The sequence below is a fragment of the Phoxinus phoxinus genome, assembly GCF_949152265.1.
Source record: "Phoxinus phoxinus genome assembly, chromosome: 2".
Lineage (NCBI taxonomy): Eukaryota > Metazoa > Chordata > Actinopteri > Cypriniformes > Leuciscidae > Phoxinus > Phoxinus phoxinus.
In genome coordinates, this window is record NC_136877.1 from 20,951,517 (window position 1) to 20,966,553 (window position 15,037).

A 15,037-nucleotide genomic window follows, 5' to 3' on the forward strand; every position below is an offset into this window, starting at 1 on the left:
CTCCAACTACGGGCTAGGCCACGTGTCAAACAGAAAATGTGTTAATACGTTAAGTCAATACGTTATTAACGCGTTCATTTTGTCAGCCCTTATAAATAACAAATTTTATTTCTATCTCACAGTTGAGACTTGTCACAATCATGACTGTATTTCTTGGAATATAAAGTCACAAATAGATATATTTCATACTATACCAATAAATAATAGAGATATATACTTGGATTTCTTGAATTGCCAATAAATAAATGTGAAATGACTCTAGTTCACACAGTAACCCTCTGGTTGCCATATATAGGGGAATCCCGGACCCCCAGGTCCTCAAGGTCCTTCTGGTCCTGTTGGTCCCAGAGGGTATGAGGTAAGACACAGATTGCAGTTTCTATTTTTGTGCAGATCTAAGCTTGTGTGATTTAAACTCCACCACACACATTTAAGATGAAGGTCTGTGAATCTATGTTACCCTTTATACTGCTGGCTCATACAGATTTAGTATTTTGCAATGCTATAATTCATTTTATTTGTACAATTCCACTCTTTTTCAGGGTCGCCCAGGCCCTCCTGGTCCACCAGGCCCGAAGGTAAGTCTGAAGGATGCAATTAACTGTCAGGTTTTACTTGTTTGCCAAAGTGCTAATGTGTCTTTTTTCCTTGAAGGGAAACATGGGATTGAACTTTCAAGGACCCAAAGGAGTGCAGGTACGCACATTGTGAAACAATATATACATCAGGTTTGTTAACAGTTGGGTTTTTAATGTGCATATGTTTATGTGTGAAGGGTGAACGTGGATTACAAGGACCTCCAGGACCACCAGGACAGGTTGGCGATACCGAAGCAAGAGGCCCACAAGATACAGTCATACAACAAGGAGAAAAGGTACCTTTTTTCTTTTTTTTTCTTTTTTTTTTTACTCACCGCCCAAATAAGAATATCCGATATAAAAAAAATGTATCATACACATTATAAATTATATATATTTATTTTATTATAGTACAATGTTCTTGAGTTAAATTGCTTGATAGGAGGTCCCATCAAACGTTTGTATGTGTGTTTTGATTAATGTTTTGTTGTTTGTCTTTTAATAGGGTGATCGCGGCCCACCTGGAGATCCTGGTCCTCAAGGCCCCGTTGGCCCCCGTGTATGTATCTTTCTTTTTGTTTCCTTTCATTCTATTCCACACTCATTAAAACTAGAGTTGTCATACCGGTACTATCGTTACCAGTCGGTACAAAAAAAAGTTGGCGGTACCTGCATTTCTGCAGTACTGAGAGTACCGAGTGTCTAGTATCTTCATTACCAGCTGATAGATGCCGCTGTAAAACGCTCTCGTTCGTGTTTGTTTGAGTGCTCTCTGAGCGTCAAATGTTTCTATTTACAGCGTGTTTTCACAATCATCTGTTGAGCGTGTGAATGCAATGGCCAATTAGAGGTGCTAGTCGGTCAGAATCCGCTCAGCACCACTGAAAATGTTCAATGCGTGCCGCGCGCCCGTGAATCCTTTCTTTAAAACCAGCAAAGTGTAAACACGATGTAAATAAGAGATTCATTGTACAATTAAGAGCTGTTTTTATTATAACGAGAGTTTTGGCAAGAGTGCAGAATTCAGTGTGCTTGTTCTTTAGAGATTCACAGCCTTAGTGATTATAAAGTAAGAGATATTCTCTTGCTTTCTGTTTATCACACATTCACAATCTGAATACAAGTTTAGTTTTTCATGCTGCGAAGTACATTGCAAAGTTTTTGGATTGACAACTTTATTTAAATGCGCGATTGAACTGGAAACTGCGATGATGATGTGTAGATATGGGGTAGGATTAAGGAATGTAGAATATGGTCATGCAAAACAAGGCATTAATATGTGCTTTTTAAGTACTAATAAACAGCAAATATACTAATAACATGCATGCTAACAAGCAAAGTTCATTGTGTGAATTTTTTCCACCTTTTTTTTTTCAATTTGTAATTAACATTCCTGTCTTTGTCTGACAGGGTTTGGAAGGGGGCCAGAGAGGTGACAAAGGAGAACCTGGCGACCCGGGAAAGAGGGTGAGTTAATGCCTACTGAAACCCCAACTACTCGTTTATGTTTACAGATTACAAAAGACAGCGTTTTATGACATATATGCGGTGATATATTTATTTTCTTAAGGGAAAAAACGGCAAAGATGGTGATCAAGGCCTCTCTGGATATCCGGTAAGCTGCCTACAATAGATGTTTAGTACATTTCACCAAACTGATAATATTCTTTAATGCTGCATAATGATTTCTCAGGGTGACAAAGGAGATACAGGTCCTCCTGGTCTACCTGGACGAGATGGTGTGAGAGTAAGTAGTGAACGTGTCTTTAAAACACAACATTAGGCCATCAAATCCTTAGTAAACACTGTCTAATGATGATCACAGGCACAGAGGTGCAGTAGTAATGTAGTTGAGCTGAGCGTTCAAGAAAAACCAACTCACTCACAGATCATTTTGTCATTTCGAATTAATTTAAATTAGAATGTTGTTGTTACTCTGTATTTAGGCCATACGTCTACACTTTTGTCAGGTAGAATTGCATGCCTGTTGTGAGTATGATTAAACATGGACAATGCCGCACTGACAGCATGATCAGCCAAACACAGTGACGTAGAGGAACTGCCTACACACACATGCGACCCCAGGATACACTTTACCTGCTTGTGTCACTTCGTTACTCTTTATTTTATCTCATGTTATTTCATAACATATTTATTCAACTTTATGAAGGATGAAGTCTACTTCTTCATCCAAAATGTTTTGTGGATGCACTACCTCCCTTGCCTCCTCTGAGAAAATGCCCTGGCTTGAAATCATACATATATTCTTTTGTTAACACATTTAGGGTGATAAAGGTAATCAAGGGCCTCCTGGACCTCCATCGTTCAGGGTATGTTGAATATTTCTCTGTTCTATTCTGTCATATTTCCATAGATCTGATGTTTATCATTATTTATTATATATTAACATTAGTTGAATTAAAATAAACCTTTTCACCCCATAGGATGGGCAGTTCTCAGGCATAGGCGGAATAGGACCAAAAGGAGACAGTGGTGAGCCAGGATCAGCTGGACCTAAAGGAGATAGAGGACTTCCAGGTATTTAAACACTCAAGGTCAAGCTTAAAGTGGTAGTTCACCCAAAAAGGAAAATTCTGTCAGAATTTGCTCACCCTCAAGTTGTTCCAAACCTGTGTGAATTTATTTCTTCTGCTGAACACAAAATAAGTTATTTTGAAGAATGTCGGTAACAGTTGATGGACGCCATTGTCTTCCAAAGTATAGAAAAAAAATTATATGGAAGTCAGTCATGGGACTTTGGCACAGGCATTTCAGAATGATCAAACCAGCATTTGAGATGCTGTGCACTGAAATTGGTCTGCTGGTTAGTCCAGTTGTGTAATCACATCCTTGAAGTCTGTTGCGCATCGAGGGATTTTTAGCGCATGTTTTCTAAACGGATAAAACATTTATTCACCTCAATTGAGCACATACACTTTTTATGTCCATTTTTTTTTTTATGTGCACTTTGGCATTTTTTTTATGCGATATCCCAAAATGTGCATAAAAATAAGTGGATGCAAGCTATTGTCATGAAACAGAACAGAACATTTCAGTGATGCAGTTGTAAGGTCATGTATTGTGGCCTGATTAGACTTTGGAGAAAGTAGCCAGAACTATAATTTATGTACTGTTTATCCATACAAAATATGTTTTACAGTGTTATTTGTATCAGAGGTCAATGCATTTTTGTCTTTTGGTAGGTATTCAGGGGCCACCTGGTCCACAAGGTCTTGCAGGTAAGCAGCATGCAAATTTTTAATAATATATATTTTTTCACACATATTTTTATTACAATTTTTTCAGTGTATGATTGAATTATGTTAATTTAATTCATGCAGTTAAATTCAATTAAAGAAATCTTAAATCATAGGAATTGGAGGTCCAGGTCCTGCCGGCTTGCCAGGTTTACCTGGAGAGAGAGGAGAAAAGGGTGATGAGGGACAGCCTGGAATATCGCTCCCTGGACCACCTGGGAGACAAGGTCCACAAGGTCTCCAAGGATTCCAAGGGCCTCCTGGTCCCCCAGGAATATCCAACGGCGATCTAGAATGTAATCGTGGTGTTACTGGTCCACCAGGCCTGCAGGGGGAGCGTGGATATCGTGGAGATACAGGACCGCAAGGTTTGCAATGCATTTCATATTAGAAAACAAAATCTGTATGAACAACACACATACTTTTTTTTTTTTTTGAAGAACATTGTGGCTAAAAATCTCTAATGCCAATTGTCACAGGTCAGAAAGGAGAGACATGTGTGAATTGTTTCAGTAATGGAAACCCTATCCCAGGACCCCCAGGGTTTCCAGGTCCTCCTGGAAATCAAGGTAAGATTTAAGTAATTTTAACATTATGTACCTTTCACGTGTCATGCAGATGTTTTACCTAATAAAGGCGCAATATACAGTATATATATATATATATACAATTTATAGAAATCTCCGGTCATCTCTTATTACAATAAAACATGGTAGGAAGGTACTGCTCAGGTTCAAAAACAAAAGGTAGTTTACAGTATTCTTTAATGTACCAAGTAAATAACATGGTACATTTCAGTACAAAAGTAAAGTATATACCAATGTACAGTACTTTTTGTCCATGATTTTCAGGACTACACAAAATGGATGTAGAAAAAGGATCTCACAAAAATGGCTTTTTTTTTTACATAAATAGATTTTAGATTTAGATTTAGATTTTATATATTTTTTGTCCTTGAGAGGAAATTTGTTTCCACCATAGATGCGTATGTACATAATACAAACACCAATAACATATTAAGAACATGAACATATAAACATATACAAAAAACACAAAAAACAAGAGAGCATGCCTGACGTATCAGTGGCCGATGTATTTACAAAACAAAACTCTTACTAAACTTGGCCTTTCTACACATTGGTAACCTATACCTACGGCCAGAAGGCAGAAGGATAAAATATTTGTTCTTCTGAGTCATTTAAGATTTTTTGTGAATCTCCAGACACTATCCGATAAATTGTGGGTAGGGATACCAATAATTTTACTTGCTAAATGAGTTATCTTTAAGAATTTGTTCTTGTTGGTAACTGTAAGCATGTGGAAAAAATAAATGGCACCATAAGTAAGGACTGGCTCAATAATACTGCGATACAGAAGCAGAAGACGTATCGCAGTATTTATTGAGCCAGTCCTTACTTACAGTACAGATGCTTTTCAAGCTGCATGTCACACATGTTTTTGTGTCAGGTGCTCCTGGTTTGCCTGGATCTAAAGGAGAAAGAGGATACCAAGGAGGACCAGGGCTCATAGGCCCTGCTGTGAGTGCTTCCTTACAGTACCTAACTTTTTTTTTTAAGTGTTTAATCAGAAAATATAATTACTTTACATTTCACCAGGTCTCCATGACATTTCAGTAAATAACATGTAAGTGATTTATTTACCCTTTAGGGAATACAAGGACCTCAGGGTCCCCCTGGATACCCTGGAGAAAAGGGCGACCCAGGCGATGCCATCTCTGGTCTGGGTGTGAAAGGAGACAAGGGAGACACAGGCTTTCCTGGCCCTCAAGGTCTGCCGGGACTCGAAGGAAGACCTGGTCGTGATGGAATGCCTGGTCCCCCTGGCCTCAGAGGACCAGCTGTGAGTGTTTGTTCAGTTTTCTTTAGAAGTGCAACTTTTGGGTCTTTTATACAGTTAAATAAACTGATATGTTATTTAGCATAACAATACACTGACTACTGAATTGCCATTTAACCACTATCCACAATCTCAGGCCCTGTTTACACCTGGCATTAAAGGGATGGTTTGGAGTAATTTCAACCTAGGGTCCTTTGCAACATGACCTTGAGCCAAAATACCCCCCCCCCCCCCCCTTTTTTTTTCCCCTTAGTCGAACATTATTAAAGTTAGAGCTTATTTAGAGATATCAGCCGAATGGCTTAGTACAGGCGCTAATGGATCCGAAGGTTGTATCTCGTAAATTACCCCACTAATAATGCCCGGAATGGTACCAAACTTCTACAGTAGAACAAATAGGTTCTGTACTCGAGGCATTGGAAAGTTTGTAAGCACATCAGGAGTTTATTTAAATAACACTTGCATGATGGCTTATGCTACCGCTAACATGGACGTCACTTCCGTGATTGGGGAAAAGCCCGTAGTTACAGACCTTCTGTAGTTACATCGTGTACTAAGACCGACAGAAAATGAAAAGTTGCGATTTTCTAGGCCAATATGACTAGGAACTACTCTCATCAAGGAATTGCGCCTGCTGGTACAGCAGCACAATTCCTTGATTATTACGCAGGAATGAGAGTATAGTTCCTAATCATATTGGCCTAGAAAATCGCAACTTTTCATTTAATTACAGAAGAGTCAAGTTTTAAATAGGAAAAATATAGAAACTCTTTGGTAATTTTTTTGAGAGAGATGCTAATGGTCTAATCAGATTCAATGATCTATGCTAAGCTATGCTAAAAGTGCTACCGCCAGACCCGGAGATCGGCTGAATGGATTTGAAAACTGTAAAACTCAACTGTTCTCTAGGGGAGTTGGAAAATTTGCCTATTTCCAAAGAAAAGTGGAGAGTTCCTTTAAGACTTCTATGTAAACATACTTTTCACTTTTAAAATGAGAAACTGCACTTTCCATGACTCAAGTAACAGGTTCACAAAACAATCTGCCATTTCTTCTTAAAGGGTTCGGCTATGGTGAAAGGTGCACAAGGTCCACCTGGTGAACCCGGCTTCCCAGGATCTCCAGGAGACAGGGGTCTAAGTGGTCCCCCAGGATTTGGTCCACAGGGACCTCCTGGAGAGAAGGGTATTCAGGGCGTTTCAGGAAGATCAGGGGCTCCTGGAGCTCCAGGTAAAAACTGTCTTGTTTTTATGTTCAATTTATTTTAAGGCTGTCAATCAATTGAATATGTGAATATAAATAAAATTATTTTATATTTTTGCACTCAAGGTATCAAGGTAAATATCTAGTTCAGTCATGGAACTCTAGATGGAGCAGGCTGATTGGTCCTTACATGCAGTCTGAAAGCAATCATTTCATTATTACATGGCATACGCTAATTGGCCTCTGCTGATTCTGCAGCCAATGAGATTGCTGGCTCAACATTTCCTCTGGTTCCTCTGAAATCCTCCTCCTCCCCCAGCTCCATCTGTCTAGATCCGCTACGGGATTTATGAATGTCTTCATGCAGCAGCAGCATATTTTACATTCTCAAAGCAGCGTGTCTGTGTATCAAGAGTTGTAGTGTGGTAGTAGCAAGTCCATACTTGCTCTGCAGCAGCAGGCTTCATAAGCAGATCTAGTATGCCAATACCAAATACATTAACATTGTCATTTTCTTTAACTTGCTAAAACTATTCAGAGAGTTGTCATGATTGAGTATGTGTGTGATTATTGTTCAATGTGTGTAGCTGACTACATTTTGACTTAAAAGAAGTTTGACTACTTTGAATGATGAGTAACTTGGACATTACATTATCTCAATGTAGGTCAGAAAGGTGAACCTGGGTTGGCTGTGCCAGAAAAAGGTGAGCGTGGACCTTCAGGGCGTGATGGAGATCCCGGATTGCCAGGAAGTCCAGGTAAAGACAAAATGGCTTACTACACTTTGTCAGCACATATTTAGTGGTCTTGAATGCATATGGAGCAGATTGGGAATTCAAAGTTTAACAGTGAGTGGTTCCATAATTGTACAGGTAATACAGGCCAATCTGGACAGCCTGGGTTCCCAGGCCTACCTGGAGCCAAAGGAGATCCTGGTCTTCCTGGTATTGGTTTGCCAGGACCCCCTGGTACTAAAGGTACAATATATTCCCGTATTAAAACACTAATAGACTCTGTCACAAGTAGTTTGTCAACTGCTAAGTGTTTTCCAATTCACAGGAAATGGGCTGTATTCATTAAAAAAATCTGATTTGGCCAAATACTTGCTAATTAATTGGCCTGGATGAATTATCTGACTTTCACTATGTATTGTTCCACATATTGTTTCCCTTTTTTCCACTTCTTATGTAGTTAGGGACTATTTTGTCCATATGTCTAATAGTGTTGTTGATATTTTACAGGTTTTCCTGGTATTGCTGGTTCCCCTGGTGGACCTGGCATTCCTGGGCGACCAGGTTTGGATGGATTGTCTGGTCAGCCTGGATTACCTGGACCCAAAGTATGAGACATTTAACCCACACAATACAATATCATAATAAAAACTTCACCAGTAGACACGAATATATTACTTCTGTCAGGACCACTATCGTGAAATATGATTGACAATTAGCATACAGTTTGGATTGGCAGTATGGTTCCGTTCTGGGCGAGAACTCCCTGCGCATCCATGCAGCCTAGCATGGCTATGAGCAGGGAGAGCAGCAATAACCCCCCTTGGGGTAAACAGAACAGAACCAACATGAATGTATTGCAGATATCATTAATTCAAGATTTTAAAGTACAACATAATTCGAGAATTTATTTTGATTCAAGGGGAATCAGAATGCCAAATCCTGACTGGACGAGAGGAGGAGCTGGGGAGGGAGCAGGGTAATTCGCTCCTGAGAAACGCGATAGCTGCTGATAATACTGGAGCTTATATATGTATACAGTGATAAGCGTCGTATTCCTATAGGTAGACGTGGATCAGCTGAGAGTCAGCTGATGCGAGCTTGACTAACGTGACCTGGCAGAACTAACGCTTGATATTTGATATTTAAAAAATGCTGTTATTTTCTGTTAATCGGAGTATGTATCCCGGCCAGCTGTTGTCAACATTAATAATAAGAAGAAATGTTTCTTGAGCACCAAATCAGCATATTAAACTGATTTCTGAAGGATCATGTGACATTGAAGACTAGAGTAATGGTTGATGATTTCAGCTTTGCCATCAAAGAAATAAAAAACATTTAAAAATATATAAAAAAATGGGAAACTGTTATTTTTAAATTCTAATAAAATTTCACAATTATTAAAAACAAAAAAAATATTGATTAAACATTTTATATTACTGTTTTACGGTTTACTGATGATAAAAGATATGATACTTAGTGAATAGTGAATATACTGTACAGGATCAATATACAGTATATTGAACTATATATTTTGGATGGCTATATTTAAAAAAAATTATCAGATGAAAAAATAAAGAAATTAAGCTGCTATGTGCATCTGTTTTCGTTTGTGTGTGTTCGAACATCCTCTGCATTGAATTATGGGCAACATAGTGTTCACTGGTTGTATACTATAAATCATTAAGTGCATTATGGGTATAAATAAGTGAAATGTATTAGGAATGTGCTCCTCTGAGTGTCTATGTCCCCAAAGGGAGATCCTGGTTTTGGTCTACCTGGCCCTTCAGGTCCTACAGGATTCCAGGGCGGTAAAGGTACACCCGGTCCTAAAGGTGATCCTGGTTTCCCTGGAAACCCTGGTGCACCAGGTCGTCCAGGTCTCGACGGTGCCCCTGGACCTAAAGGTAGAGAATTACTTCATGTTCAAACAGAGAAAAAATTGTTATGCTGCACTAGACACAAAAGAGATGCCTTTCGATGAGGCTAACATGAAGTTGTATTACAAATATAAAATAATTGATCTAAGTTCTTCACATTTTCTTTTTGCACTTAGGTGAAGGTGGTTTTCCTGGTGGTCCTGGTCCTCGTGGCCCCCCAGGGCCCCCTGCCTTTGGCCTCCAGGGCCCCCCTGGTCCTCCTGGATCTCCTGGATCTATGGGGTCTTCTGGTATGCCTACAGTTGTTTCCGTAAAACACACTTCAGAGAAGAATGGATCTTGAATTAGAGATATGCTTGCCAGATTTATTTCTAGTCTAATGTAAGCACACGAGTCTCCACTACAAGAGACTCTTGAGCGAGGTCTAGACTATTTTTATGCAAAATAATGTCCTAATGTGCACAGGGAGATGCTTTGTCTAAGAAAACACAATTTTAATGATTATAGACCACACCCATTTAAAATGTAAAAATTAAATATATATATATATTATTTAGTGTAGAAATTGTAACAATTTTATGAAAACTAAAACTAAAATGTGTGTCAGGTGAAGCGTATCTCTTAAGCATTATCAAACACAAATGTTAGTACTAGTAATATGACTAAGTAGTGTTTCACTATATGACACCATTGTTGTCTTCTCTACTTCAGGAGTCCCAGGTGTGAATGGAGAGAAAGGAGACCGTGGCTCCCCAGGTCTGAGTATTCCAGGGTTGCAAGGTGACAGAGGAAACCCTGGATTTCCTGGAACTCCTGGCACAATTGGTCCACCTGGGGGTCCAGGACTACCTGGTCAAGACGGCCTACCGGGACTGCCTGGTAATATGATGATAGCAATATCTACTAATATTCGCAATTTTAACTGCATTTGTTGAATGTATACAATATATATCTTATTTCTTTATCCTGGTCCTTCTCTACTAATCCTATATCATTATTTCAGGGCCTAAAGGTGACATGGGTGGCATGGGTGCTCCAGGATCTCCAGGTGGCCCTGGCAACCCTGGCAGACCAGGCTTTCCAGGACCAAAAGGTCTAATACCATTTTTTGCTTCAGCTCAAATTTCTGAAACAATTTCAAGTCTCTCGTAGAGTGAAATATGATTGTGCTTTGCTCCCCTGCAGGAGATGACGGTGTCCCAGGACGACCAGGAGAAAAAGGTTCCTCTGGAATACAGGGAGACAGAGGTGACCAAGGCATTCGAGGCCCACCTGGTATAATTAACCCTCCAGAACTAAACAAAGGACAAAAAGGAGAACCCGGAGTTCCAGGTGAGACAAATCTGTTAGCTGCTACCTGGATCATGGCCTTTTTTGGTGATGTCAAGGATCCCAAAATATGAGAATCCCCTTGTGAGGGAATCCCTTCCTAAAATATAAAGAAAGAAATGTAAGAAATGAAAAGCCATTGTGGGACTATCTAAAATGGCTTTCTGCAGAACATCATATAAAATAGATATGTTTTTAATATCTATATCTTTATTTCATATATGTTAATATCCATTAATATGAAATTGATATCAAGCTTGCATGATAAGTAGCCTACCAAAAGCTTTAAAAGTTGATGAAGAAGACCATTTTGGCTAGTGTCTATTAGGCTTACTTTGACCAGGTACATTCTGGGTATTATATGCATTTTCTGTTTCCTGTCGTCAGTACATATTTGAGGGTCCCTCCTCAGCATGAGTTTTTCTATACTCAAAGTTTAACAAAAGGAAACATTTAATCTCCTCATGTATTTTGGTGACTCTACGATTCTCTTTGTTTGTCATATAGGTTTAAGCGGGCAACCAGGACCAAAGGGTGTTTCTGGTATCCCTGGAGAATCTGGTCTCCCTGGGCAAGATGGAAGGCCAGGACTACCAGGATCCCCAGGTAAAGCAAACAAGTACACATATTTTAATTTGAGCCATCAAAAGCATCTTTTGTCGTGTACTGCAAAGTATATAGACTAGTGAATAGGATTTTGTTGACCAGTTAAATTAATTTTGTATTCATGTTTAGGCCCCAAAGGTGATTCTGGTTTCCCAGGAACTCCAGGGTCTTCAGGAGCCCCAGGACTGAAGGGCAGCATGGGAGAAATGGGATTTCCAGGTCAGATCCTCACTCCCATATGGATCTAAACCAAAACATGTGTCATGTTGGTAACACTTTACTTTAAGCAAGGGGTGTGCATAAGACTGACATGACACCTTCATAATCATGACATGACACATGTCATGAATGAAGGAGGTTTTATGCATGTTTATGACAACTGTCATTAAGTGTCATTCGCTCAATTATGACATTTTTTATGCAAATATGACATTGTTTGAGATCTTTGTTATGACAACTTGAAGGTCAAGAAAAACATTGAGGTCAAGAAAAACATTCATGACACAGGTATAATAGCCTCATGACAGCCAATGTCAAAACCAATCACATGACAGTTTAATGTAATGTTAACCCATAAAGCTAAGTGGTTTCTTAAGATTGATAATTCATCTGCTATGTCATGTTTATGACATATTTATGACAATTTATGTTGTCTTGGTAATATCAAGTTGTTATGACACTGACAGGTTATGATGTATTGGTTTATGTCAAGTTGTCATAACAAAGACATCTCAAACAATGTCATAGTTATATTAAAAATGTCATAATTGAGACATAAACATGCATAAAACATCCTTCATATTCATGACATGTGTCATGTCATGTTTATGAAGGTGTCATGTCAGTCTTATGCACACCCCTTTAAGTAAAATGTTACAATTATGTTTCTGTAGCTTTGAAACCTTGAAGCTAGACTGAGCTAGTCTTCTTTGTTATAGGGATTCCTGGAGTGAAAGGAACCCCTGGCCAACCTGGCCGATCAGGCCAGCCTGGTACACCAGGATCACCAGGGTTTCCAGGACCCAAAGGTGATCCTGGCTCAGCCGGATTTGGATTACCAGGAAATCCTGGGCCAAAGGTAAAAACATATTGCCTACTACTTCAGCATTGAGAATATTAGCTTTTAATATGTAATGCTATTAAATGCTTTTAAATTATCAGGGTGAACCAGGCACTCCAGGATTCCCTGGAAACTCTGGGCTGAAAGGCCAGGCTGGCCTTCAAGGACCTCCAGGCTTGACTGGTAGCCCTGGACCAAAGGGTGATCCGGGACTCCCAGGATACCAGGGGTCACCTGGCATTCCTGGCCCTAAAGGTTTGGATGGCGTTACAGGCCCTCCTGGTCTTAATGGAGCACCTGGAAGGCCAGGAGATCCTGGACGATCTGGATTACCCGGCAACCCTGGCGATAAAGGTCTTGCTGGTCGTGATGGTATTCCAGGACCTGCGGGACTAAAGGGTGAACCAGGTTAGTCTGAATCCAGAGGAAATCAAAGAACGCAAGATGTGCTCAGTGTTGCATATGGACAGTATCTGGAATCATTTCTTTTTAACGTTTTACCCAGGTGCTCCCGGCCTTGGTGGCCCAGGCCCGCCCGGTTTTCCCGGTTCACCAGGTGAAATGCTGAGAGTTTTGTTTATGTATCTTTATTTTTACACCAGAAGAATTGGAACAGTTCCTCGTTATAATTTTCATAGCAGATTTAACATGATTTACTGTTTTTCTTATGTTGCAGGGCCTAAAGGAGACCTTGGTTTTCCGGGTTCTCCCGGAAGTCCTGGATTATCTGGTCCGAAAGGTGAGTTGGGATTCCCTGGGTTGCCTGGTGAGATTGGCACTGTAGGACCACCTGGGCCTCCAGGCCTGCCTGTGCAGGGGCCTAAAGGTATCCAAGGCCAACCTGGTCCCCCCGGAAGATCGGGTAAGTTAAACATCTCATCCCTTTTGGCCAGCTCTGCCCTCTTGGTTTCACAATCTCATGAGTCAAAATGATCACATCAAGCTGACATTTGCATTTGTTCATTTATTTTTATGAAGAGTAGCCTGGAGTAGAATATCTAATTAAAAAAGAACAAACTCTTAAAACAAGTTTAAACAGTACTTAAATCGGCTAAAAAAACATGTGATTTTGTAATCCCAGGAAATATAGACACAAATAATGTATTCGCCGCATATTGCTAATAATAAATACTGTGCTTTACCACAGTGTTTGTTGTTTTCTGATGTACGCCTACAGACCCATCAATTTAGGCTATCTGACTATCATGGAAACTTATACAAGAGAAGATAATGATATTTGTCTGGTAATTAACATCTTACACATTTAGGAACTGAATGCATTAACACACATTTGCATCTACATGTCATATACGTGTTTTATAGATTTATCTTAGAAAAATTTAAATCAGGTGAAAGTACCCCTGTTTGGGAACCACTTCATCAGCAAAAGTCATATTTTAATTGTGAACCAGAGGGCATACTGGCTTTGATGTTGTTTGTTTGACTGATTTGCATGGAATATTACACAGGCAATCATGAGTATGCCACATCCATGTCACTGTCACAAATACACTCTCAGATCAAGGAGCACAAGACACACTGTTTGCATTCTCTTCACTGCAAGTGATGTTCTATTCTCCTCACTCCCTTCCTTAATTGTGTGCCGGTTTGTCATGCGTTAGAGAGAAGGGAAGGAGTTGCATGCACGCAGAGGTTTTTTTGTGGCCCGGTCGGGGGCCCTATGAGTATTACTCACAGTGTCTGCTTCCCCTATCCACGGTTCGCTGTTCACCCATCCATTCACGCTTGTGTGTCTTCACTTCCACCCGTCCCGTCCCTTCAGCAGTGGAAGCTGCAGTGTCCTCCACAGGATGCTGTCTATGTTTGTGACCAAATGTAGTGGTCATCTGGCACTTTTGCATGGGAGATGTGCTGATTTGTAAGAAATGAAAAGCCATTGCAGGACTATCTAAAATGATCTCCACCTTGGTGTATAAGAGCAAAAACTTTCATGAATTCTGCTGATATGTTTTAAAACAATTCATATAAAATTTAAACATGAGCTGTTTGATAAGTATCTTACCAAAAGCTTTTAAAGTTGATGAAGAAGGAGACCATTTTGGCTAGTCGTCTATTAGGCTTATTTTACCCAGGTGCATTCTGGGTATTATATGCATTTCCTGTTTCTTGCGGCATGGTTCTGCTCCTCCTGATGACATGGGATCTTTGCAGGCCCAGAAGGTCAGCTTCTTCATGCTATAGAATTTTTTTTTTTTCATGCTTCAATACATAACTCTGTGTTAGAAAGAATTTAAATTGTATCTACCTATTAATAATTTGTAATTTATCTGTATTATGTGACTAGACATTTAGTCAATTATACTATGCTATAAAATATTTATACAATTATTGCTTTATGTCAGCAGCATGCACAATAAACCCTCAGATTTTGCACAATAATCTAATTTACATGCACAAGAAAATTTGCTCATAATTCGATAATTTGAATGTCTCATGTAAATGTTTTATCCCATTTGCAGCAAACTTGATAAATCTCAAAATTCTAAGAGCAAGAGCAACAACAATCATGTAACCA

The 15,037-nt window shown here is 39.5% G+C and overlaps 1 protein-coding gene across 2 annotated transcripts in view; it reads left to right on the forward strand.

Annotated features, from left to right (window-relative positions):
- col4a5 (collagen, type IV, alpha 5 (Alport syndrome)) overlaps window positions 1–15,037 on the forward strand; it is a 68,033-nt gene that overhangs the window by 42,154 nt on the left and 10,842 nt on the right. Inside the window, exons 10-39 of one of the 2 annotated variants that reach the window (XM_079605260.1) lie at window positions 296–358; window positions 543–578; window positions 655–696; window positions 776–874; window positions 1,084–1,137; window positions 1,989–2,045; window positions 2,149–2,193; window positions 2,272–2,325; window positions 2,864–2,908; window positions 3,023–3,116; window positions 3,782–3,817; window positions 3,952–4,203; window positions 4,315–4,404; window positions 5,303–5,373; window positions 5,504–5,695; window positions 6,754–6,922; window positions 7,561–7,653; window positions 7,768–7,872; window positions 8,137–8,234; window positions 9,383–9,533; window positions 9,683–9,796; window positions 10,218–10,385; window positions 10,510–10,599; window positions 10,692–10,838; window positions 11,343–11,441; window positions 11,571–11,660; window positions 12,380–12,519; window positions 12,603–12,909; window positions 13,007–13,057; window positions 13,178–13,363. In XM_079605260.1, the coding sequence (XP_079461386.1) occupies window positions 296–358; window positions 543–578; window positions 655–696; window positions 776–874; window positions 1,084–1,137; window positions 1,989–2,045; window positions 2,149–2,193; window positions 2,272–2,325; window positions 2,864–2,908; window positions 3,023–3,116; window positions 3,782–3,817; window positions 3,952–4,203; window positions 4,315–4,404; window positions 5,303–5,373; window positions 5,504–5,695; window positions 6,754–6,922; window positions 7,561–7,653; window positions 7,768–7,872; window positions 8,137–8,234; window positions 9,383–9,533; window positions 9,683–9,796; window positions 10,218–10,385; window positions 10,510–10,599; window positions 10,692–10,838; window positions 11,343–11,441; window positions 11,571–11,660; window positions 12,380–12,519; window positions 12,603–12,909; window positions 13,007–13,057; window positions 13,178–13,363 (3,238 nt within the window). The remainder of the gene's footprint in view (window positions 1–295; window positions 359–542; window positions 579–654; window positions 697–775; window positions 875–1,083; window positions 1,138–1,988; window positions 2,046–2,148; window positions 2,194–2,271; window positions 2,326–2,863; window positions 2,909–3,022; window positions 3,117–3,781; window positions 3,818–3,951; window positions 4,204–4,314; window positions 4,405–5,302; window positions 5,374–5,503; window positions 5,696–6,753; window positions 6,923–7,560; window positions 7,654–7,767; window positions 7,873–8,136; window positions 8,235–9,382; window positions 9,534–9,682; window positions 9,797–10,217; window positions 10,386–10,509; window positions 10,600–10,691; window positions 10,839–11,342; window positions 11,442–11,570; window positions 11,661–12,379; window positions 12,520–12,602; window positions 12,910–13,006; window positions 13,058–13,177; window positions 13,364–15,037) is intronic. The other variant, XM_079605261.1, reaches the window with a different exon arrangement.